At 49.9% G+C, this 24,549-nt stretch overlaps 2 protein-coding genes across 6 annotated transcripts in view; one reads left to right on the top strand and one right to left on the bottom strand.

The window, feature by feature from the left end:
• The window catches only part of GNG3 (G protein subunit gamma 3), a 440,061-nt gene that overhangs the window by 278,398 nt on the left and 137,114 nt on the right, over positions 1-24,549 (top strand). The window contains exon 1 of one of the 5 annotated variants that reach the window (XM_050757055.1): positions 13,376-13,381. The exons of 3 other annotated variants lie outside the window; for them this stretch is intronic. The gene's annotated coding sequence lies outside the window, so the exon portion shown is untranslated. Of the gene's footprint in view, positions 1-13,375; positions 13,382-17,757; positions 17,762-24,549 lie in introns of those variants that run through there. One more of the 5 variants, XM_050757053.1, reaches the window with a different exon arrangement.
• On the bottom strand, positions 10,154-23,621 carry EEF1G (eukaryotic translation elongation factor 1 gamma). The gene is made up of 10 exons (XM_050756939.1): positions 23,402-23,621; positions 22,183-22,341; positions 21,420-21,483; positions 21,126-21,268; positions 20,554-20,697; positions 16,966-17,095; positions 16,371-16,575; positions 10,837-11,009; positions 10,622-10,746; positions 10,154-10,390 (listed from the first exon to the last, which is right to left on the bottom strand). Exons 1-10 carry the CDS (start codon positions 23,411-23,413, stop codon positions 10,232-10,234), a joined length of 1,314 nt encoding a protein of 437 aa, XP_050612896.1. The 5' UTR covers positions 23,414-23,621; the 3' UTR covers positions 10,154-10,231.

Here is a 24,549-nt window from a genome sequence, read left to right as displayed (position 1 = left end):
GCACGCCTGTAGTCCCAGCTACTTGGGAGGCTGAGGCAGGAGAATCGCTTGAACCCGGGAGGCGGAGGTTGCAGTGAGCTGAGATCATGCCACTGCACTCCAGTCTGACAACAGAGCAAGATTCCATCTAAAACAAAAAAAAAATGATCCTGCAGGCTGGAACAGAGCTGGGGTTTCCTAAGACCGCCGCCTCAGCCCAGGGGAGGGGAATATTTTCCAAAGTTTTCAGTGGTATAAGTGGAGACACACACATTTTCAGAAACTTCTGCCAACTCCTCTCCTTCTGCCCACTGGTGTAGCCTCCCCAACCCTCCCTCGCAAAACTACCTTAATAATGATTGTGTCTGATCCTGCAGCAGCTACCTTCGTTGGTTTTTTTGTTTTGTTTTGTTTTGTTTTTTGAGAGAGAGTCTCACTCTGTTGCTAAGCCTGGACTGCAGTGGCATGATCTCGGCTCACTGCAATCTCCCCCTCCAGGTTCAAGTGATTCTCCTTCCTCAGTCTCCCAAGCAGCTGGATTACAGGCATGTGCCACCATGCCTGGCTAATTTTTGTATTGGTTTTTTTTTGGTTTGTTTTTTTTTTTTTTTTTTTTTTTGAGACGGAGTCTGGCTCTGTCGCCCAGGCTGGAGTGCAGTGGCTGGATCTCAGCTCACTGCAAGCTCCGCCTCCCGGGTTCACGCCATTCCCCCGCCTCAGCCTCCCGAGTAGCTGGGACTACAGGCGCCCGCCACCTCGCCTGGCTAGTTTTTTGTATTTTTTAGTAGAGACGGGGTTTCACCATGTTAGCCAGGATGGTCTCGATTTCCTGACCTCGTGATCCGCCTGTCTCGGCCTCTCAAAGTGCTGGGATTACAGGCTTGAGCCACCGTGCCCGGCCTAATTTTTGTATTTTTTAGTAGAGATGGGGTTTCACCATGTTAGCCAGGCTGGTCTTGAACTCCTGACCTCAGGTGATCCCCGCCCACTTCAGCCTCCCAAAGTGCTGGGATTACAGGCGTGAGCCACCTTGCCAGGAGCTACTTTCATCTGTCAGCTCATTAATCCTTGCACACCCTGAGAAGGAGACACTTAGTGAGGAATGGCCTCAGAGGGTTCATGATTTTCCTAAAATCACACAACTCACAGAGAGGAGTCAAAGCTTCCACTAGCATTTAAGCCTCATGAGGACAGGGTTCTTTTTCTCTGCTGTATGCTTTGTGCCTAGATTAACTGATTTTTGTTGTTGTTGTTTTTGTTTGTTTGTTTTGAGACAGTCTCACTCTGTCACCCAGGATGGAGTGCAGTGGAGCATTCATGGCTCACCACAGCCTCAACCTCCCAAGCTCAAGTGATCCTCCCACCTTAGTCTCCCAAGTAGCTGGGACTACAGACGCACACTATCATGCTCAGCTGTGGGTTTTTTTTTTTTTTTGGTAGAGATAGGGTCTCACTATGTTGCCCAGGCTGGTCTTGAACTCCTGGGCTTAAGTAATCCTCCCACCTCAGCCTCCTAAAGTGCTGGGATTATAGGTGTGAGCCACTGCACCCTGGCCCCTCATGCCTAGAGCAGTGACTGACACATAGCAATCACTCAAGAGCATGTTTCAAATGAATGAATGAACTCCAGGTATAACTGGCTCCAAAGCCCTTGCCTTTTCTACAGTAGATAGCATCCTGCATCCCAGGCTGTCACAGCTTCCTCTGGCTCTCAGCCCCCAGGGAGCAATTCCCCTACTTGTGGGTCTTTCTTGCAGCTACCCAAACATTTACTGTGTGTCCAACATGGGGTGGAGGAACTGTGATGGTGGTGGAAGCAATAGAGACCTTGGCAAGATGGAATCCCAGCAAAAATCTCAGTTCAGGAGGAAACGGCTCTGATAGCCCTTTACCTTGTCCTTTGAATTCCTCGGAGGTCCTATGCCTTGAGAGAATTGGAGTTATCTTTTCTACCAGGTATTTTACACAGCTACTCCCCTGCCAGCACTCTCCGACACACTATGTTTTGGGTGTTTGTTGTTGTAGTTGGGTGTTTGTTGTTGTTGTTGTTGTTTTGAGATGGAGTCTAGCTCTGTCACCTGGGCTGGAGTGCAGTGACATGATCTTGGCTCATCTTGGCTCACTGCAACCTCTGCCTCCAGGGTTCAAGCGATTCTCCTGCTTCAGCCTCCCAAGTAGCTGGGAGTACAGGCACGCACCACCACGCCTGGCTAATTTTTGTATTTTTAGTAGAGACGGGGTTTCACCATGCTGGCCATGCTGGTCTCGAACTCCTGACCTCATGATCCGCCTGCCTCAGCCTCCCAAAGTGCTGGGATTACAAGCGCGAGCCACCATACCTGGCCTGCTTTTTGTTTGTTTATTTTTACACACCATGTTTTATTAAGGAGTTCCTTTGGTCCCTACTTTGCAAAGAAAACCTCCATCTTCTCGAAGGTTTGGACTCCTCTGTGATATTAAGTAAAGGCTTTCCTCTTATAAGAAGGAGGTCAGCCCTGCTGCTGGTGCTCCACCACCGTTCGGAGGCAGCTGGTACCACGGTCCTCCACACACACTGCCAAAGCTGGATGAGCTCTAGGACTTGTCATCACAGGGACACCCCAGCTTCCCCAGAAGTGACACCCCCTCCCTGGGGAGTAGGGGAGGTTCCCTGATATGTACGTGTTTTGTGTGTGTGTGTATGTGTCAGTTTGTGTGTGTGCGCGCGCGTGTCTGTAATGAACCTTGGGCTTTTCTGTTGCCAGGCAACATGCCTCTATTTTGTTCCTATTATGCCTGTTTCCATAGTAACCACAAAGGGGAGCTCTGTGGGCAGGCCCCTGGCCAGGGGATTCCCCTTCCCCTCCCTTCTTTCCACAGTCCCCTTTTCTGAAATCAGCATGTTACAAGGAAGAAAAGAGGTTGACTGCTCAAAGAGTAATCTCAGTTTCTGATCCCAGAAGGGAAATGAGGTGTGTGGTCTGTTTGCAGTCTCTTTAGAAGCAGACTTTTTCCCCCATGAAGGTCCTTTCGCATGATATTCTTAGAAGCAGACAAATGGGCTGTGCCTGGTGGCTCACACCTGTAATCCCAGCACTTTGGGAGGCCAAGGCGAGTGGATCACTTGAGGTCAGGAGCTCGAGACCAGCCTGACCAACCTGGTGAAACCCCGTCTCTATTAAAAATACAAAATTAGCTGGACATGGTGGCACATGTCTGTAATCCCAGCTACTCAGGAGGCTGAGGCAGGAGAATTGCTTGAACCCAAGAGGCGGAGGTTACAGTGAGCCAAGATTGTACCACTGCACTCCAGCATGGGCAAGAAGAGCAAAACTCTGTCTCAAAAAAAAAAGAAGCAGAGAAATGACTGTTAACCCTTCTTAGCACCATCTGGGATCTCCCAGACCCCACCTCCACCCCATACACACACCAGCCCAGGGATTAGCATCCCTGCCAAACAGGCCCTTCTCCACTCACTTCCGTCACTTCCTGATCTGTCATTGTCCCCCCCCCGTCTAACAGCAAATCTATCTGGTGATTCTGGAATCCAAACATCATTTCCTAAGCAATTCTCAAGCCCCAAACCCTTAACCCTATCCCAAAATATAAAGCCAAGTAAAATCATCCTTCCCCAGCTCAATTCAAATCCCAGCCTGTATTTAAACTTGAAGTTTCAAATAAGGAGTTCCTGAATTTCTTAGATCAGAGAGCTCTGATACACAGAAACTCTCCAATTACACTCAGTCCTAATGAAATCTTCAAGCCGAAGCAGAACCCAAGTTAAAGCTGGTTAGAGAATAAGAGGCATGAGGCTGTCTCCAGTGTACCGTCTGGGAGGAAAGAAGGCAAAGAAAGACTGTCCAGGCAGGCAGAAGGGAAAGGAATTGGGCAGGGAGAGTGGGACGGTGGACACACGGGTCATGGCTGGATTTCAGGCAGAGAGTTAGGGGTGTGGGGATGCTGTAGGGCAATAAGAGGAGACGCGGACCCCAGGTTAAGGAATAGAAGCGACAAGACAGGACTGTATGAGGCTGTGAAGGAAGGAGGGAGGGAGAGAGAGAAAACAGAAGAGCTCAGCACTGAGCTAAGGACTGGGCGGGCTGAGTTGTAAACAGGAGCTGAGGGAGGGAGTTGGAGTAAACGGAGCAGCCAACGCCCCAGCCAGCTACCCTCCCCAGCGGGGAGCAGGGAGGGAGGGGCCGAGGAAGCGGGGAACACCACCTCCTCGCCCCTTTCTTGGAATCTGCTTTTCTCCTGTCCTTTCCAACTTCCTCTGCCTTTCCCCTAGCTTCCTGGGGAAAGGGAGACCAGCCTGGGTTTCCCTCTCTCCTCTGCTTACAGTTCTTAAAGGAGATCAGGCTGAGCAGGGAAGGAAGGGCCTAGGCTGCCCAGAGCCTGAGTCACCACATAGTTGAGGTTCCTGTCACTCGAAGTCCTGCCTCTGTTACACTCCGTGCCCTGTGCCCGCCCCAGGACTTGGATCGCTACATCTGACCCTGGCCCCAGGGCTGGCTCCACTTCCACACTCCTTACCAAGCTACCCTTACCAAGCGACGGGCACAGGAAGCCTTTAGATGCCTCGCTCTCCCTGCCCCTCCACGCCTGGTGTGCTGTGTCCACCACCCTTACCCCTTGGCGTTTGAGGGAAGCATCCTCCTGCTCAGCTTTGGAGCAGAAGTGACTCAGTGAGTAACTGCAAGAATTGGGAAAAGCTCAGATGCCCCCTTGATAAGTCACTTCACCTCTCTGGGCTCCAGTTTCCCCACTGGTAAAATATAAGGTTATTAGAGACGGTCTCTGACAGTCCCTGCAAGAGGTACATTCTGTAAGTCTGAGTCAAAGAGCCGGGTAATTACTACTGAAGAGTGGGATAAAAGGGGTGTGTTTGCTAACCCCTGTCCTAACAGTAGGAGTGGGTGGGGTGGGGCAGGGCAGGGCTGGGCACAGGACTTGCCACTATAGGGCAGCCAACACCCTAGGCGTCTTGGTGACTCAGGTCCCACACGGAGGACGAGCCGGAAAGCACCCCATGGGTCCCCTGTGAGTCAGGGGAAATGCGGATCTCCCTGAAGGATGACTGCCTGGATTCCCGCTATAACCTACTCTCCTGCCACCTTGAAAGTCTCCCAGGATGGATACCGTAAGCTCATCATTCCACCTCCCTGGCATGCTCAGCACCTTCCACCCCCCGGCCTGACCTTGGCAGCCTTTCTTCCCTCAGCCCTGAACTCCAGAGCCCTCCTTACCCTCTGACAGCTCCCCCTGCCCTACTACGTTCCCTCCTTCACCCCTTGGCTCTGCCCATCCTCAGCATCCACCCCATCCCAGCAGAGCCCGCCAGATGATTGCAAAAGGGCTGAGCCAGCAGAGAGGCCTTCACATGACAGCTGTTCCTGCTGCAGAGGGGAGGGCAGCTGGGAGTGGAGGCACATTCCATGGGAGATCCTATCAGAGATAGCCCCAAACCCTCACTGACCATCCAACCCCCAATCTGCATATCTTGTGTTCAAAAGGTAGAGTCAGTAGGCTTGCCTCGAAATCCTGAGGAAATCAAGAGAACAAAGGGGAGTGGTGGAGAAGGCAGGGGCCTAAGGGAATGAAGAGAGCCCAGGAACACTGAGATGGGGTAGCCAGGACATCACCACTGAGCCAGTACCACCAGCCCAAGGTATTCTCCCTCCAATGGGAGATTCAAGTGACGGAAGCGCTGCCCTCCAGCACCCCCCACCATACCCCACTCCACCCATCCCTTGGGTGCTGAGGCACTGGGACACCCCAGTAATTACCCTGGAGTAAAACAACAGCCTGCTCTGGGAGCCATGCCAGTCTGACTGGAGCAAACAGACAGAAACAGGTGGCAGTTTCTGTAACCTTTCAGGAGCACCAATGTGAGCTCCACAGCACTAGAGGAAGGTAACTGGGTGGGAACCCCAGGATCACATTCAAACATACAGAAGCGGGCTGGGCGCAGTAGCTCACGCCTGTAATCCCAGCACTTTGGGAGGCCAAGGCGGGTGGATTACCTGAGCTCGTAGTTCGAGTCCAGCCTGGCTAACATGGTGAAACCCCATCTCTACTAAAACTACAAAAAAAAAAAAAATTAGCAGGCATGGTGGCACACACCTGTAATCCCAGCTACTCTGGAGGCTGAGGCAGAAGAATTGCTTGAGCCCGGGAGACGGAGGTTGCAGCGGGCCGAGATCATGCCACTGCCCTCCAGCCTGGCCAACAGAGCAAGAGTCTGTCTCCAAAAAAAAAAAAATAAATAAATAAATACATGAGCACAGCAGGTAGGGGAAGTTAGTGCCCTGCAGTGCCCTATAGGCACACTGGCTAGGGGAGCTGGGGAAGCTACAGCACCCAGAAAAATCCATTTGATGTGTGTGGAGGGAAAGTTCTGAGTTGACAACAAAGAGTGCCCGTTGCCATGAAAACCACAGTATTAATTTCAGAAATGACTGGGTGGAGCCTCCAAAGCACTTCATTCCCCTCCCTTCAACACTCTTGGCTTCCCCCACCTTTCAAAAGGGGAAGTGGCACATTTGGGGCATGTGGGCAGCTGGTGGGATGGGTCCGATCCAGTGAGAGCAGCAGCTGTCCAGCTCCAGCTCAAAGCAGGGCATGAAAAAAAGGAAACAATGTAAGTCTTTCTTGGAAGAACTTTAAAGGTTTTTAACTTTTTAATAAGTGACTTAAGCAGAAGTGCCAACAGCTAAGATAAATAGCTGCTTATAACCAGTATCTACTGGTTTATCTACAAACTAACCAAGTCTCTTTCAGTCCCTCCCATTCACACTCCAGGCTCTGTAAAGATTTTATCTGAGTCAACTGCAACGCTGAGCCCCAACCCCTTCTCCAGTTTCTTTCACCCTCCCTCTGTGGAGGCTCTGAGATTTTGCCCAGTAAGTAGATAAAAGAGCCTCCACCTTCCCTCATTTTACCCTAGTTTTCTAAGATCATGCCCTGCCCTCAGCCCCTGATCCATTCAAACACCCCCTTCCCTTTCTGCTCCTCGCCCCTAGTCTCTGTGCCACGTGCTGGACCGTGGAGCCGGGTCGCCAGCTCTATGTGGTATGACACCCAGCTCTATGTTGGGTGGCATGAGACTCCCTGGAACCAAGAGAAAACTGCCCAGCAACCACAGACATCGACAGGCGCAGGCTCTGATTGGCTACCCACAGCAAAAGCAAGGAAAAGGAAAGATCCATCGAGCCATGGAGAGCCGAGCCCAGCTGGGATGGGAAGGGGAAGAGCCCTTGCTGCAGTGACTCAGGCCTCCCTGGGGCAAGGCGGGGGACAGAAAGAACTCCAGATGTGCTTCCCCTTTCCTGCCTCACATCTGCCGTTAGAAATTTCCACTGTTAACCTCTCCCCTACCCACCACAGCAGAGAAGCCCTCACATCCCAGCCCCGTGTAGAGGCCAACGGCCCAGCCTTCCTGGGGCCACAACCCTCTCCTCTTGAGGCTCCTCCTCCTGCTTGTGGGTACTGGCCCTCGCCCAAGTGCAAGCTCGGCCTCAAACAACAACCTGGCCACTCTTACTCTGCACCACAGCGAGGGCTGGAGGCAGGATGTGCAGATGACTCACTCTTCCTGCAAGCAGAGGGAGGCTGAGGTAGGGGACCCTGCCCCAGCCCAGATCGCCTAGTCCGTGTGGGCTGCCAGGCCCGCTGCTGCCCATGGCCCACCCAGCAGAACCCCACACACACCTCACAGTTGGGCTTCCCTCCTGAGCCTTTCAAGCCGCCCTCTCAAACCTAAACTACTCTTTCAACTTGCTTCCTCCTGTCTGAGGCTTCAGCCACAGGAGGTTACGGTGAGCAAACACCAGGAAGGTGGTGAAGGTCCCACAACCACAGAAGGAGGTGTGATTTGAAACAGAATTTGGGAAGAGTCTGACAGCTTCAGTGAGGCCCCAGCAACAAGCTAAGAGGCACAAAAGTCTGCATCTAGCACTTTATTTTTGAGATGGGGGTCTGTGTTGCCCAGGCTGGAGTGCATTGGCTATTCAGTTGCAATCATGGCAAGCACTGCTAAGGCCTCCAACTCCTGGCCTCAGCCATCCCCCGACCCAAGTCGCCAGGACTACAGGAACATGTCAATGCACCACCTGACCTAGCATTTTTACATCGTAGCTAACAAGAGCCCAGGAAGCTCAGAAGAAAGGTATCAAGTTTGGACCCAGTTCAAGATCAGCTGCCAGAGAGCAGAGTCTGAGCAAGCATCAGCCCATCCCCACCCATATGGATTCTAAACCACAACTCTTCACTGCCCACTCCAATGGCAGGTCAAACGTGCTCAGCTGCAGATGACAGCCCAATCCCCTCCCAACTACCAACCCGTGCTATGTACTTGGCTTCCCCATCCAAGCCAAGAGCCCTTTTCTGTGCCTGGACTAAGAAACAGCATAAAAAAACCACACACAAAACCATAAGCTGGGGACCAAAGGCAGTCACCCGTTTCTGCATATGCCTCAAAACGTGACTCAATCTAGAGGTTTCCAATTTCACCCAAACTGTTACATTTACAGGGAGATCTTCAACGATCTTCAGAAAAGACAGAAGAGCAAGAAAATCTGAAAAGGATATAATAAAAATTAAGCTCAAAGGGGAAAAAAGGGTAACCTTTGGCCTGAGCAGGATATTAGCTGACAATTATAACCACTCTACCTTCTAGGAGGCAGCAGGGCGTGGACACAGGCTTCAAGAGTGACACCCGCCAGGCGCAGTGGCTCAGCCTGTAATCCCAGCACTTTGGGAGGCCAAGGTGGGCGAATCACGAGGTCAGAAGTTCAAGACCAGCCTGGCCAACATGGTGAAACCCTGTCTCTACCAAAAATACAAAAATTAGCTGGGCATGGTGGCGTGTGCCTGTAATCCCAGCTACTCAGGAGGCTGAGGCAGAACTGCTTGAAGCAGGACTCAGGAGGTGGAGGCTGCGGTGAGCCGAGACCACACCATTGAACTCCAGCCTGGGCAACAAGAGTAAAACTGTCTCAAAAAAAAAAAAAAAAGTGACACCCAAGCGAGGCGTGATGGCATACGCTTATAATACCACCTACTAAGGGGGCTGAGGCGGGAGGATCACTTGAGACCAGGACTTCAAAACTATAGCACGATTGAGCCTGTGTACAGCCAGCCACTGTACTCCGGCCTAGGCAACATAGCAAGAACCCCTGCTCTCTAATAAAAAAAATTTAAAACATTTTCCTGACCCAGTTTTACCAAAAAAATTTTAAAGTAAAAAAAAAAAAGTGACACCCACTGGGTTCAAAACTCTGCCTCTAACACTTAAAATGTGTGATCACAGGCAAGTTAGTGAAATCTCTAAACCCCTATGCTTCCCGTTAGAAATCAGGGATACCACCAGCCTGACAATGCAGCCGGGAAAGGGCCAACGGGCCGGGCCAGGCCAGTGCCTGTTCTGAGTAGTCTATGCCTTGCCCTGCAGGTTTGAGGCATCTGAACTACAGCCCTAGGGCAGGCATGGTGATGCATGCCTATCATCCCAACACTTTGGGAGACCAAGGCAGGACGACCGCTGGAGCTCAAGTTTGAGACCAGCCTGGGCAATATGGCAAAACCCCATCTCTACAGAAAAAAAAAAAAAAAGAAAAAGAAAATTAGCTGGGTGTGGTGGTGCACACCTATAGTCCCAGCTACTCGGGAGGCTAAGGTGGGAGGATGGCTTGAGCCTGGGAGACGGAGGTTGAGCTGAGACTGCACCACTGCATTCCAGCCTGGGCAACAGAGCCAGACCTTGTCTCAAAAAAACAAAACAAAAGAAACTACAACCCTTGCATATTGTCAGCTACCTACCTCACAGGACAGTTATAGGAAATAATGTAGAGTTTCTTTGCACTCTGAATTATACATGTTAGCTCTTGTTATTAGCAGCTATTATCTCCCTTCACTGGGAAAGGCCTGGAATCTGACCCCTACGAATTAGGTAGTCACAAAGCCCCATGTCACTATCCGCCCCAACTGCTTCCGCTCTTTCCCAGCTAGAAGACAGTCATCACCGTAGGAGGCAGGGTAATTAAAATCACAAGTGAACACAGGCCTCTATTTCTGTTCTTCTGAAGTCTTCTCTCCTGCATATCGAGGTACTGCAAACACAGAAAGTGCCCTGCTTCAACATATTTACTCCCCTTGGAGACGCCACCACTCACAAAGGAGGCAGGACAGGAAAGGGTTCAATGTTCAGTTTCCTTTAATGACCCCCATCTCCCTGAAGGGCAGGTGCAGGCAGCTAGGCGATGGCAAGAGATGTTCACTTGAAGATCTTGCCCTGATTGAAGGCTTTGCCCACATGCTGGAAGGCCCCCTCCCAGGAAAAGTACTCTCGAACCAGCGTCTGGGTCTCCTCGCTGCCAGGATCCAGTTTCCGCCATGTGTATGACTCGTAGTCCACCTGCCAATCTGGACTCAGCTGGGGATAAAAAGCCAGCACGTGGTCAAGTTATGAGACACCACCCCACACCTGTGTTACTTCCAGCTCAAACACCTGTCATCAGACCCCAGGTCTACTGTGAACATGAACTGCTCCTTCCTATAAGCATTCCTGCACCCTTCTCAACGTCCATCAGCTCAGAAATAAAACACAATAATTCCTATACCCCTGCCCCACCCTAAAGAGACTCCTCTCCTCCACCTTCCTCACCGGAAAGGCAAGCTCCTGGCCTCGGAAGACCCAGACTCCAGAAATGGAGCTGCTATTGTTGGTTCCAAAGAGGATGACACTGGCGAAGGCATTCTTCCTCAGCTTGTCCAGTCGCTGGAACATTCCTGAAGGGGCAAGCGAGAACATTCAGCCTTTGGAATCACAGCACTTGCTACTCTTTGTTCTCCTTCCTCGTCTCAGACCCGCTCTCTTACCAGTGATGAGATTGCAGCTCATGAAGGTCTGAGTGAGTTCTTCAGGGAAGCGATACTCTGAGTACCACAGGGACCAGCCGTCCTTATCAAAGTGTTCCCAGAAATATGGCAGTGCCACAGAGAGTGTGTCCTCATTGGAGTACTTGCGCTTAAATTCATCCAACACAAAGGTACTAAGAGGAAGAAAGCATGGGGGTCAACAAGGAGGAGGGTTGCCAGGCTAAGAGAAGTGAAGGGTGCTTTCTTTTCAGCTTTACTAATATAAAGGAAATGGTCACTGCGCTGGCAGATGTGTATGACCTTATGAGGGAAGAGAGCTCAAGGGGTTTGAAAAGGGGCCTAGGACACTCCTCTGCGTAAGTATGCAAGGCATGTGGAGGGTGAACTCAAAGAGGGGCTCATGAGATGTGCCCCAGGAAGGGCATGGACAACTACTGCCCCCAGGTGGTGACAGAGTGAGGATTCTTTTTCCCTGTTCAGGCCCTCCAGGCTGTTTTCCATGAACCACACTCAGTCACTGACTCATCCAAGTTTCTTCCCCCCACCATACAGGCCTCTTCAGGTTACACAAGCTGTAACAGGAATGTAAGCAATGAACATTCTCAAAGGGCCTCCACCCCAAATCTTACACCCATGTCCTTTAGTCCCTCTCTGCCTATAAACAAGCTTTAGTCTTTTTCGAGGTTTTCTGATGCTGGAAAGCCCTTAGGTTCAGGTTATCTTAAAAGCAATCTGGCATACTGAGCCAAGAATGCCAGCATCAATATAGCAGAGGTCACTCCCTCCATGGTTGGAGATCTGTTTTCTTTATTTCCAATTATAAACACATACACTGGCCGGACGTGGTGGCTCACGCCTGTAATCCCAGCACTTTGGGAGGCCGAGGCGGGTGGATCACCTCCCGTCCAGAGTTGGAGACCAGCCTGACCAACAAGGTGAAACCCCGTTTCTACTAAAAATACAAAAATTAGCCGGGCATGGTGGCAGGCTGAGACAGGAGAATTGCTTGAACTCTGGAGGCGGAGGTTGCAGTGAGCAGAGATCATGCCACTGCACTCTAGCCTGGGCGATAGAGGAAGAGTCCCGTCTAGGGGCAAAAAAAAAAAAAAAAAAAGGCCAGGCAGTGGCTCACACCTGTAATCCCGACACTTTGGGAGGCCGAGGCGGGCAGATCATGAGGGCAAGAGATCAAGACCATCCTGGCCAACATGGTGAAAATCCATCTTTACTAAAAATAAATAAATAAATAAAATAAAATAAAATAAAAAGTTGGTGGCATGCGCCTGTAGTCCCAGCTACTCGGGAGGCTGGGGCAGGAGACTTGCTTTAACCCAGGAGATGGAGGCTGCAGTGAGCCGAGATTGCACCACTGCACTCCAGGCTGGCAACAGAGCAAGACTCCATCTCTCTCTATATGTGTGTGTACATATACATTATATATATATATATGCTGACTGAAGAAAATCACCTATCATGCCAACGAACACGATAATCTTTTTATGTATTTTCCTATAGCCTTTGATCTTCCAAAGATGTAGCCATGACATATGCAGTTTTGTGCTTATACTTTGTTGTTACTGTGACATGCTATCCATAGTGTTAAGAATTCTGCCATCCTGTCTCTACAAAAAATTTTAAAATTAGCTAGGAGCTGGGCACCGTGGCTCACGCCTGTTATCCCAGCTACTCAGAAGGCTGAGGCAAGATAATTGCTTGAGTCCAGGAGGCAGAGGTTGCAGTGAGCCGAGATCACACCACTGCACTCCAGCCTGGGAGACAGAGCAAGACCCTGTCAAAAAAGCAAAACAATTTCTTGCACTAGCAGTCCCAGCTACTCAGAAGGCTGAGGTAGAAGGACCACCTGAGATCAGGAGTTGGAGACCAGACTAAGCAACACAGCAAGACCCTACCTCAAAAACAGAATTCTTTGCAAACATTTTAATGGCCAAATAATCTTCTAATGCAGGATTGTGCCACAAATCTACTAAACACTGAACATTAAACTGAATGTTTAGTTGGTTCTACTGTTCGTAGCATAAATATTGCCACGAGTATCAATTTCACTCAATCCTTATAACCCATGAGTTACGAACTGTTACCCTGACCCTCCCCTCTCTTTACAGATGAGACCAAGTAGAATGACTGGTCCAAGTTTACACTGTAGCAAAGCAGAGGATCTGTCCTTTAACTCGAGGTCCCAGGTTCCTTTCCAAATGCATAAGAGACCTCATCTGAGGACTCTTAAAACCTCAACCACACCAAAAGTGGGGCTAGGAATTGTTTCACACCTTCCTGAGCTGTGCAAGCTTTGTTATTTGTTCTGAGACAGGGTCTTGCTCAGTCACCCAAGTGCAGGGGCATGATCATGGCTCACTGCAACCTCAACCTCCTGGGCCCAAGTGACCCTCTCACCTCAGCCTGCCAAGCAGTGTGAGCCACCGTGCTTCACCTAGCTGGGTCTTAAAAGAACTAGAATTAAAACCTGAACATTGATAGCTTGGTCTTTTAGGACATCACTTTTAGGACACTAAAAATGCTGGGGGAGCCGGAGGCGGTGGCTCACGCCTGTAATCCCACCACTTTGGGAGGCCAAGGCAGGCGGATTGCCTGAGGTCAGGTCGAGACCAGCCTGATCAACATGGTGAAACTCTGTCTCTACTAAAAATACAAAAATTAGCCGGGCATGGTGGCGCGCACCTGTAATCCCAGCTACTCAGGAGGCTCAGGCAGGGGAATTGCTTCAACCCGGGAGGCGGAGACTGCAGTGAGCAGAGATCACACCACTGCATTTCAGCCTGGGCAAAAGAGTGAGACTCTGTCTCAGAAAACAAAACAAAACAGAACAAAACAGAACAAAACAAAGGCTGGGAGCAGTGGCTCTTATCTGTAATCCCAGCACTTTGGGAGGTAGAGGTGGGCGGATCACGAGGTCAGGAGTCCGAGACCAGCCTGCCCAGCATGGTGAAACTCCGTCTCTACTAAAAATACAAAAAATTAGCCAGGCGGCCGGGCGCGGTGGCTCAAGCCTGTAATCCCAGCACTTTGGGAGGCCGAGACGGGCGGATCATGAGGTCAGGAGATCGAGACCATCCTGGCTAACACGGTGAAACCCCGTCTCTACTAAAAAATACAAAAAACTAGCCGGGCGAGGTGGCGGGCGCCTGTAGTTCCAGCTACTCGGGAGGCTGAGGCAGGAGAATGGCGTAAACCCGGGAGGCGGAGCTTGCAGTGAGCTGAGATCCGGCCACTGCACTCCAGCCTGGGCGGCAGAGCGAGACTCCGTCTCAAAAAAAAAAAAAAAAAAAAAAAAAAAAATTAGCCAGGCGTGGTGGCACACGCTTGTAGTCCCAGCTACTTGGAAGGCTGAGGCAGGAGAATCACTCGAACCGGGGAAGCGGAGGTTGCAGTGAGCTGAGATTGCACCACTTCACTCCAGCCTGGGTGACAGAGTGAGACTCCGTCTCAAAAAAAAAAAAAAAAAAAAAAAAAAAAAAAAAAAGCCAGGTACAGTGGCTCACACCTGTAATTCCAGCACTTTGAGAGGCCACAGATCGCTTGAGCCCAGGAGTTTGTGACCAGCCTGGGCAACATAGTGAGACCTAGTCTCTACAAATAATAAAAAATTAGCTGGGTGTGGTGGTGTGTGCCTTTGTCCCAGCTACTCCAGAGGCTGAGGTAGGAGGATCGCTTGAATCCAGGAGGATTCAAGGATCGCTTGAATCCAGGCGACTGCAGTGAGCCGTGATCATGCTACTGCACTGCAGACTGGACTAAGTAAAACCCTGTTCAAAACAAACAAACAAACAAACAACAACAACAAAAAACCTTGGGGAAAGCATTTCTGGTAGCCCTATAGGACATCATGGTAACCCAACAAATATACATTAATAAACATTCCCAAAAGCATGTTAAGAAAATGTAAAGTTTATTAAAGATTTTAAGTTTACTACTGCCTCATTTATTTCCTGCCCAGAGTACTGACCTACTATATGTGAAAATCTCTAGCTAATAATTAACGTCTGAGTTACAACACAGTATGTAATTTGGGTTAGTTATCATGACCTATTTACACACACCAAAAATCCTCCTCACTCTTGACCTGCACCTGTGCTCAATTCAAGGCAAATCACTAGTTCAAAAAATACATCTTTAAAGAGCGCCTGCATCTGGATGGAGTCTTCCTGGTCTTGTACAAAGTACCCGTGAGTAAGAACTTTCAGCTACACCCCAAGTTGCTCCTGTCCATTGGTGCAATGCTTGTAATTCACAACTCTATGCACAGCTATTCTGTCCCTACCAGTGGATGCTCCTTTAGGCTGGTTCACCCTGCATCGAAGTCATTACAAAATGGGAGAAGGTCAAATGTAAACCCTAACAGACCAAGTAGTGAAAAGATGAATGGCTTTGGAGTGAGCGGGAGCAAAAAATGCAGAGAAAGAGGAGTTTCAAAGCAAAGTGACCACCGAATATAGATTTCTCATACTGTTTGAACTCTCAATAAAATGACTTGGAGCAGTGATGGAAGACTGACTGACTCCATCCCAGAGGACTGGGCAGGCACTCAGTGTCCTACTTGTTTCACGCCAAAAGTCTCGCTTTCATTATATTATTTTTTCCAAGAACCCCTGCCTTTAACTGAAAAAAGCATACAGAGGACACCTACTTTCTTCTACTTGGGGACTTAACTCCCCCCAGTTGTGGAACAATGAACTAGACAGACACTACTTAGCTATGATCTTCATCCTTTTTCTTTTTTTTTTTTTTTCTTTTTTGAGACGGAGTCTCGCTCTGTCGCCCAGGCTGGAGTGCAGTGGTGCGATCTCGGCTCACTGCAAGCTCCGCCTCCCGGGTTCACGCCATTCTCCTGCCTCAGCCTCCCGAGTAGCTGGGACTACAGGCGCCCACAACCGCGCCCGGCTAACTTTTTGTATTTTTAGTAGAGACGGGGTTTCACCGTGGTCTCGATCTCCTGACCTTGTGATCCGCCCGCCTCGGCCTCCCAAAGCGCTGGGATTACAGGCGTGAGCCACCGCGCCCGGCCATCTTCATCCTTTTTCTTAGTGAGCAATTTTTGTACAGTCTGATTCAGCAAAACAGAAAACAAAACAATGCAAAGGACCCTGCTCTGGCATCCACTGCCTCGGCACAGCCAGCCGCGCAGCGCCACCCAAGGCTCTCTGCACTTTCTTCTTCCCCACCCCTCTCCCTGTATTTGTTCTCAGAGCTCTCAAATGGTCAAATGAGCTTGCTCAAAACCAGTTTACCACTATATGAAAATCTGTTCCTGTCTTTGTTGGAATAGGAGTTCAATCTTCCCCAGCACTGGCTGTATTTGGAACTTGCTCTCCACAATCAAAATTTGCCCAATTCCTGATGATCAGCCTACAAAGCTGCTTTATTTGCAACTAAAATATACCTTTAACTTTACATGAACCTAAAATTCTGGCTCTAGCTGTGTGTGAAGGGGGACAGACACATAAAGGTGAGAACAGGCCTTCTCTGGTCCCACACCCTCCACCCTCCAATATCCTTACCTCTTGGGCAAGTGAGCGAAGGGGTCCTTGGCCTTGGGCTCAGCAGCCAGCGCCTGCTCACATTCATCCATCTCCTCCTCAGGAGCAGGGGCAGCCGCCTTTTTCTCCTCCTTCCGCTCAGCCTGGGGCTTCTGCTTCTCTTCCCGTGAACCCTTCTCTTTCCGTGGTGTATCTTTTTTAGGCTGGGTCTCTGCAAACTTTTTAGCTGGTGCGGAGGAAGGGAGGAAAGTGAATGAATGTTCTGCCTCTTTCCACACCCCTCCAAAACCACGCAGGGTAAGCAGAGTAACAGAGGAAACTGACGAATGGGACAAGTAAGGAACCTAGGCTCCAGACAGCCCATCAGTTCACTGTATGTCCTCCAGCAAGAACACACCCTTAGCAACAAATACTTTATATCCCAACTCTACACACTAATACAAATTAGGGTATGAGTGTGCATGAAACAAATTGCACATAATATTAATTACTACATTGACACCCTACATTCTGCAGATCCCTATAACCCAAAAGCAAGACAGGAAATCAAGGGGCTGATGCGGAGCAAACCAGACCCTGATCCTGGCCATATGCCTCCTGATCTCCTCAGACTCACCATCAAACTGGGCCATCTTCTCACACAGCTTCACTTCCCCCAAGACAGCCCGGAACTGGGGCTGATTAATGCAGGTGAGGAACCAGCGGTTGGTATTGGGAAAGGCCTGGCGGAAAGAAGGCTCTAGGACCTGCCAGGACATAAGGGTGGAAACAAAGTCAGTGGAAAGGCCCTGTCCACAGCAAGAACCCTTGCTCTACCTAAGTCCCAGTGCCCACCTTCTTTTCAAACCCTATAGACAACAGCGTCATACAACATCATCCTTCCCTGGATTACTTCCCATTTCTTCATTTTTTTAGTTTTTTTTTTTTTTTTTTTTTTTTTTTTTTGAGACAGAGTCTCGCTCTGTCGCCCAGGCTGGAGTGCAATGGCATGATCTCAGCTCACTGCAGCCTCTGCCTCCTGGGTTCAAGTGATCCTCGCAAGTGATTCCTGTGCCTCAGCCTCCTGAGTAGCTGGGACTACAGGTGCCCACCAGGATGCCCAATTAATTTTTGTATTTTTAGTAGAGATGGGGTTTCCCCGTTAGCCAGGCTGTTCTCAAACTCTGACCTCAAGTGATCTGCCCGCCTTGGCCTCCCAAAGTGCTGGGATTACAGGTGTGAGCCACCGTGCCCGACCCAAGTAAATTAATTTTTACAAGCGCTTTAAGAGGCTGGACGCAGTGGTTCATGCCTGTAATCCCAGAACTTTAGGAGGCTAAGGCAAGTGGATCATGAGGTCAGGAGATCAAGACCATCCCGGCTAACACGGTGAAACCCCGTCTCTACTAAAAATAAAAAAAGTTAGCTGGGGGTGGTGACGGGCACCTGTAGTCCCAGCTACTCGGGAGGCTGAGGCAGGAGAATGGTGTGAACCTGGGAGGCGGAGCTTGCAGTGAGCAGAGATCGTGCCACTGCACTCCAGCCAGGGTGACAAAGTTAAGACTCCATCTCAAAAAACAAAACAAAACAAAAAATTAGCCGGGCGTGGTGGCACACGCCTGTAGTCCCAGTTACTCCAGAGGCTGAGGCAGGAGACTCACTTGAACCCAGGAGGAGAAGGTTGCAGTGAACCAAGATCACGCCACTGCACTCCAACCTAGGTGACAGAGTGAGACTTTGTCTCAAAAAAAAAAAAAAAAAAAAAAAAAAAGTAATAGAGATGGAATAGAGATGGGGTCTCACTATGTTGCCCAGACTGATCTTGAACTCGTATGCTCAAGCAGTCCTCCCACCCTGGCCTCCTGAAGTGCTGGGATTACAGGTATGAGCCACCGCACCCCGCCTCCATTTCTTTTTCTAATCTTTTTGTTCAGTGCAGTACAGTTTAATGGATGGACGCTTGGGTCCATCCTCTATTTAGGAGTAGGAATAATAATTGTCTTGCTCCTTTAGAAAACTATTTCAGAGCTACTGTTTCCAATCTTTTAAATTTCACATGTCGGCCAGGCGCGGTGGCTCACACCTGTAATCCCAGCACTTTGGGAGGCCAAGGCGGGCGGATCACCTGAGGTCAGGAGTTCGAGACCAGCCTGGCCAACACGGTGAAACCCCGCCTCTACTAGAAGTACAAAAATTAGCCGGGCATGGTGGCACATGCCTGTAATCCCAGCTACTCGGGAGGCTGAGGCAGGAGAATCGCTTGAACTCGGGAGGCGGAGGTTGCAATGAGCCGAGATCGCACCATCACACTCCAGCCTGGGGGACAAGAGCGAGACCTCGTCACAAAAAAAAAAAGGTTGAGACCCACAGAGGGGTATCAACTACTTATTTTGCCAAATAAAATCTAAACACTATAGATATTTACTATCTACATTGGCCATACTATACACACACACACACACACCCATCAAACTTCAAAAAGTAAAGAACATTCAAACCGATTTAGAATGGACAGCCCTGGCTGGGCGCGGTGGCTCATGCCTGTAATCCCAGCAATTTGGGAGGCCAAGGCGGGTGGATCACCTCACATCCAGAGATCGAGACCAGCCTGACCAACATGGCAAAACCACAAAATTAGCTGGGTTTGGTGGTGCATGCCTGTAATCCCAGCTACTTGGGAGGCTGAGGCAGGAGAATTGCTTGAACCTGGGAGGTGGAGGTTCCAGTGAGCCAAGATCGTGTCACTGCACTCCAGCCTGGGTGACAGAGCAAGACTCTGACAAAAAAAAAAAAAAAAGAATAATGGATAGTCCTTCAAATTAAAGTTAGTGTCTGGTGTATTGGCCACGGTCAAAGACAAATAAGAATAAACAGCTTCGCGTAGAACTGTTGTTATTTTTTAGTTTGCAAAGATCAGAAGAGGAAAAAAATCTTGTCATGGAAACAGAACATAGCAATCAGAGTGCTGGTTCCACAGTACTTGGGTTCAAATTCTACTCTACCACTTATTAGACTAAGATGATCCCCATGAGGCCCCTGGCACAGGGTCTGGCATGCAGTAAGTGTTTTTCTCTTTGCTATGATCACATTACTATTCTGGACCAGCATGAGTCCAAGAGCTTTTATTTGGAAACCAGTGACTTGTCATTCTTTTTTGACCCAATAACCTTGACAGTGATTATTACTACCCTGATTTTATAGATTGCAAAAAGTAAAAAACGGGGACTAAAGCAATTCACCCACAAATAACTCTTTACCTACATTGGTAAACAATGAAGCCAAGGCTTCAACCTGTACTTGTCTCCAAAAGAGCCTTTTTTTTTTTTTTTTTTTTTGAGATGGAGTCTCGCTCTTGTCCGCCAGGATGGAGTGCAGTGGCTCAATCTTGGCTCACTGCTACCTCCACCTCATGGGTTCAAGTGATTCTCCTGCCTCAGCCTGCCAAGTAGCTGGGATTACAGGTGCCTACCACCACGCCTGGCTAATTTTCGTATTTTTAAGACAGGGTTTCGCCATGCTGGCCAGGATGGCCTCAAACTCCTGACCTCAAGTGATCCACCTGCCTAGGCCTCCCAAAGTGCTGGGATTATAGGTGTTAGACATAGTGCCTGGCCTGCCTCCAAAAAGATCTTAATGCTTCGCTACCATCATCACCTCTGTCTTCACAACTAAGAACAACCAATCTTCCCAAGAAATATGGCAACAAACTAAACATCTTAGCTGCCAAACAGGAACTAAAGGCAAGACATTACCCAACTTCTTAAGACAAGGGAAAGCAAGTGATGGTATTCAGTCCTGGGATTCCTGGCTGTTTTTTGTTTGTTTATTTGTTTTGAGACGAAGTCTCACTCTGTTGCCCAGACTGGAGTGCAGTGGGGCAATCTCTGCTCACTGCAACCTCCACCTCCCAGGTTCAAGTGATTCTTGTGCCTCAGCCTCCCAGGTAGCTGGAACTATAGGTGTGCGCCACCACACCCAGCTAATTCTTGTATTTTTAGTAAGGACGGGGTTTCACCATGTTAGCCAGGCTGGTCTCAAACTCCTGACCTCAGGTGATCTGCCTAGCTCGGCCTCCCATTGTGTTCGGATTACAGGTGTGAGCCACTGCACCCAGCTCTAGCTGTTTTCCAAGCCCTCAGCAGAATACAGGGTAACATAGATACCTTGTCACTTTGCTTCTAATCCCCATCTACCCTCTGCCAAATAGATTCTCCATAAACTTCACCTGCTTATAGAGCCACAACAGGGTGCAGACAACTGTGATGTCAGCCAATGTCACTCGTTCGCCCACCAGAAAAGTCCTCGTCTTCAAGTGAGCATCCAGCAGCCCCAGAATTCGCCTCACTTCCTCCTTTGCATTCTCAGTGGCCTAGTGATTCAACATGATAAAACTCATCAGTGGGTACCAATTCCTTTCCCTCACCTCCCCAATTAATAGAACTAAGAAGGCTATTTCACCTAGAAGTCTGAGCTCACCCTCACCCTCTTTCAATGGAGACAGACCCTAGGATCATTCTAAATATATCATAAAGGAACTTTAGAGGTCCTCTGGTCCAGCCACCCCCTTTACCATTTGGTATAATCTCTTCACAGCAGCAATCCCTCTTGTGACCACTCATGACAGACACTTCCTCCATCAACTGCCCACTACTTCAAACTTGTACCCCAGAGAGTACGTCTTCTCATTGCCTATATATCCTTGGCACCTTTTTTTCAACCTATTTTATTTCTTACTCCCAACACCCAGGAGCTAAGGCCACCCCTGCCCCTGGCTTCTCCCAAAGTTCCAAGGCTCACCTGTTTGTTGTGGTGCATGATGCCCAAGGTGGGGAATACCCAGGTACTGGCTGGGGGCACTATGTCGGAATCAGCAAAGCTCACCCACTGCACCACCTGGGCTGCTGCCTCTGGAGTACTTCCCCGCAGCTCCTCATTGCTCACTGCAGAGGCAGAACACAAAGGTCAGAACTCTGGGGGAATGCCAACACCAGTCCAGGTCCTGAAGAATTCCTTCATATCCATCCCCGCTCACACCCTCTTGTACACCCTCACCTCCAAATTCTCCCATTCCCATATACCCCTGCAAATTACCATAGTAGGCAATGGCGTTGCTCTCAAACACACAGAATCCATCGTCACCCTCAAATGCTGGAACCTGGGGACAAAGCAGTGAAAAGATAAGGTAAAACACACAAAATTTCTCCCTACCCAATACCAGAAGCCAAACTGCTTTGGATAAAAATACTTATGTAAGACTGACGATCCTCACTATCCAAACTCTCCATACTATCTGATACTCAAGAACCATAAATAAATACTTCAAGAGCTTGGCATCCTTTGCAATCTGAATTCACAATGTTAACTAGGAAGCACAATAGATTTGAATATTACAAGATATTTGTATGAAATCTCTGGATCAAACAAGCAGAAGACCAAAAGTAACTCCTGTATCAATGTATCAGTGCAAGTATTAGTGTGTGACCCAGATCCACATAGTACTTCATCTCATCCATTCTTAGCATGTATTTTCACCTATCTCTGTAAACCCCTTGGGGTAAGAATCCTGCCCATAACAGACAATCTGATACATTTGCACTGAAAATGCTTAGTCAAAACTCATTCTCTTTCCCACAAAGTAAACTCGTGAATGTATAAAGTCACAGAATAGCTCTGTACTTTTTTTTTTTTTTACAACTACATGTGAATCTGCATTTATCTCAAAATAAAATCACTGAAATATTGAAGAAAATAACATGGGAAGCTCTCTTTTAGAGATGGGGGCCATCTCCAGAATGATAGAATCCCAGGCCTTCGTTTCTCAGAACCGAAGGACACTCCCCATCTCCCAACTCACCTTGCCGGCAGGAAATTTGCGGAGAAATTCAGGGGTGCGGTTGGTTTGGCCAAAATGGAAGTGGGGTGGTGCGGAGAGCACGCGGACCTGAGCCCCGCTGTACTGAGCAGCGATGAGAGCCTTGAAGGCCCTCCAGTTTTCAGGATACGTATACAGGGTCTATGAAAGAAAGAGAGGAACAAAATTAATAAGAGCATTAGGGTCCCAGTCCTAAATGCCACTCCCCAGGATGACTTGCCTGAATAATCCCAATGTGTTCAACTCACCCTTTTACTTCCTCTGGTGAACCAAGTCCTTTAACACTTGTCATATGTAATCAGAATCCTCCGAAATACCAAGAACAGAACTACACACCAACTGCTAAATAAAGCTTGTTGACAGATTTGACCTTCCCTAAGGACACCTCTAGAAGCATTCTCTTTCCCTCAAATCTATCTCCCAAGAAATCCAGAACTTCTAGCTCCATCAGACTCCATCTGCCTACAAACATACTCCCTTCCCTTCACGGAGCCCTCGTTTCATTCATTGATGGTTCCGAGCGCCTGCCTACTCTACTGCTCAGCTGCTCTAAGGCACGCACAACGATCGAGAGATTTCTAGTTCCTCTCAGAGTGGCCAAAGATAGGGGATGGCATGCCGTCTTCTTAAATCAACTCCTCTCCCTCAAAAGCCTTTCTTTCCGTGTCGCGCATACCATCCCTCCGGTCCTGTCCCGCAGCAAGTTCCCCGGCGTTGCCTTCTCTATTAAGCTGGCCAGCGGACTCCAATTGGTCTGACTTCACTGTCCGGAGAATCCTCTCGCTCCCAAACCTCCCTGACAGACTACCTTTAACCGTGCCAGCCGGACCTGCCTACAAAGACCCGCTCTTCACCCTGTCCCCGCTGTTACTCCACAAAACGGTCACAGAAGTTCGTCAACCTACCCAGATACTACGCCTCAAGGCGGCAATAGAGCCGAACCCCTTTTTCAGGCTTCGGACGGCCCAGATTCGGCATCCCTTTTCTCCTCTTCCCCAGACCCTTCCACCTCTGGCCTCCGAGAGCCCCAGCCTCAGTTCCCCTCCAGGCCGTAGGAACCCTGCTCTCCAGCAGTACGGTCTGTAGACCCAGAATCAGTTCCCCATTCAGCCTCAGAACTCCTCTGGCGCCGACTGGCCCCACTCGGGCAAAGGATGGCGGTGGATAGGATGACCCGAACCACCAGCCCCGGCAAACTTACCCCAGCCGCCATGGTGATTCCGCAAAGAAAGGGGGTGGGGTTCTCCCCGCTGCCGCAAAGTAAGCCGCCCAGGAGAGAAAGGAGGGGGAAAGGGGAGAGCCGTGGAGAAACAGCAGCCGGAAAGCGAGGACGACACAGAAGACATACGTACGACAGTTCGGTATCCAGTGGCGCCGAATTGGAAAAAGAACGGAGTGGGTGGGGCCTGCTGGCCAGCGCGGAAAAAGCTCGCGCCTGCGCATTGGAGATCTTGACTGGCCCGCCCCTCAGGTGCAGCGGACCAATTGGAGTCTAGACGTGGAGGTAGACAGCGTGGAGGGCGGGGAAGCTGTGAGAACCCGCTGGAAAAGCCGCCGGTTCTCGGCTACGTGGCGCCGCTGCTGGCCTGGCGCCGTCAGGCTGCTGGGGGCGTCCCCCTCTGGCCCACCCAGGGACGAGTGACTCGATGGTAGGTTCTGCCAAGCCCCTCACATGATTCTGTGAAACTCATGGGAGCGAGGAACGACTGCTGCGCGGAGGTGGCAGTGTGTGTGCTATATCCTTTAGTTCCTGCTCTGCTTTTCCTCCAGAAAGGGATGAGTGTCTAACAGGGGCCCCGGTCTGAACCCGCCTGCCAAAGTGACGTTTGCTCACATCTAACCCCTTACAGCTCCAGGGTGCTGTTATTGCGAGCAAGGACACCGGCCCTCCGGCCCGAAGCAGGGCAGGGACACGAGGGAGAACGCGCCCTGTCCCTCCCACCTCCTCCGGACTCGGCCCCTGGAGGGGCTGACGCTGGAAGACCCGACATCGTCGCTTCTGATGTTCATGGCTTTTGACTCATGTTCAGGTTTGAAATCTCTTACCCAGTTTAAGAACGGGATGAACTCTCCTCGTTTAAAGGAGAGAATGAAGAACCCTGAACGCAAATCTCCATCCTTGTCCCCATTAATCTGAGGCGGCAGGAAGAATGTGGAGGCAAACCTGGCTCTTCTCAGTACTGTTCCAGCCACCCACCGCTCTGCCATTCAGGAACTCTGCGCGGGTGCCAGGTGCCACGCACGGTGCTGCCCCCGCACTCCCCGCAAGCTGTGCGAACTGTAGGAAGGAGAGGCTGCTGGGGTGGAGAGCAATAGGGAGAGACCCATGTTCGGGGTCAGACGAGAGCA

This window comes from Macaca thibetana, chromosome 14 (assembly GCF_024542745.1).
Source record: "Macaca thibetana thibetana isolate TM-01 chromosome 14, ASM2454274v1, whole genome shotgun sequence".
Taxonomy (NCBI): Eukaryota; Metazoa; Chordata; class Mammalia; order Primates; family Cercopithecidae; genus Macaca; species Macaca thibetana.
Note: the sequence above shows the minus strand (reverse complement) of the source record. Positions and strands in the feature narration are given on the sequence as shown.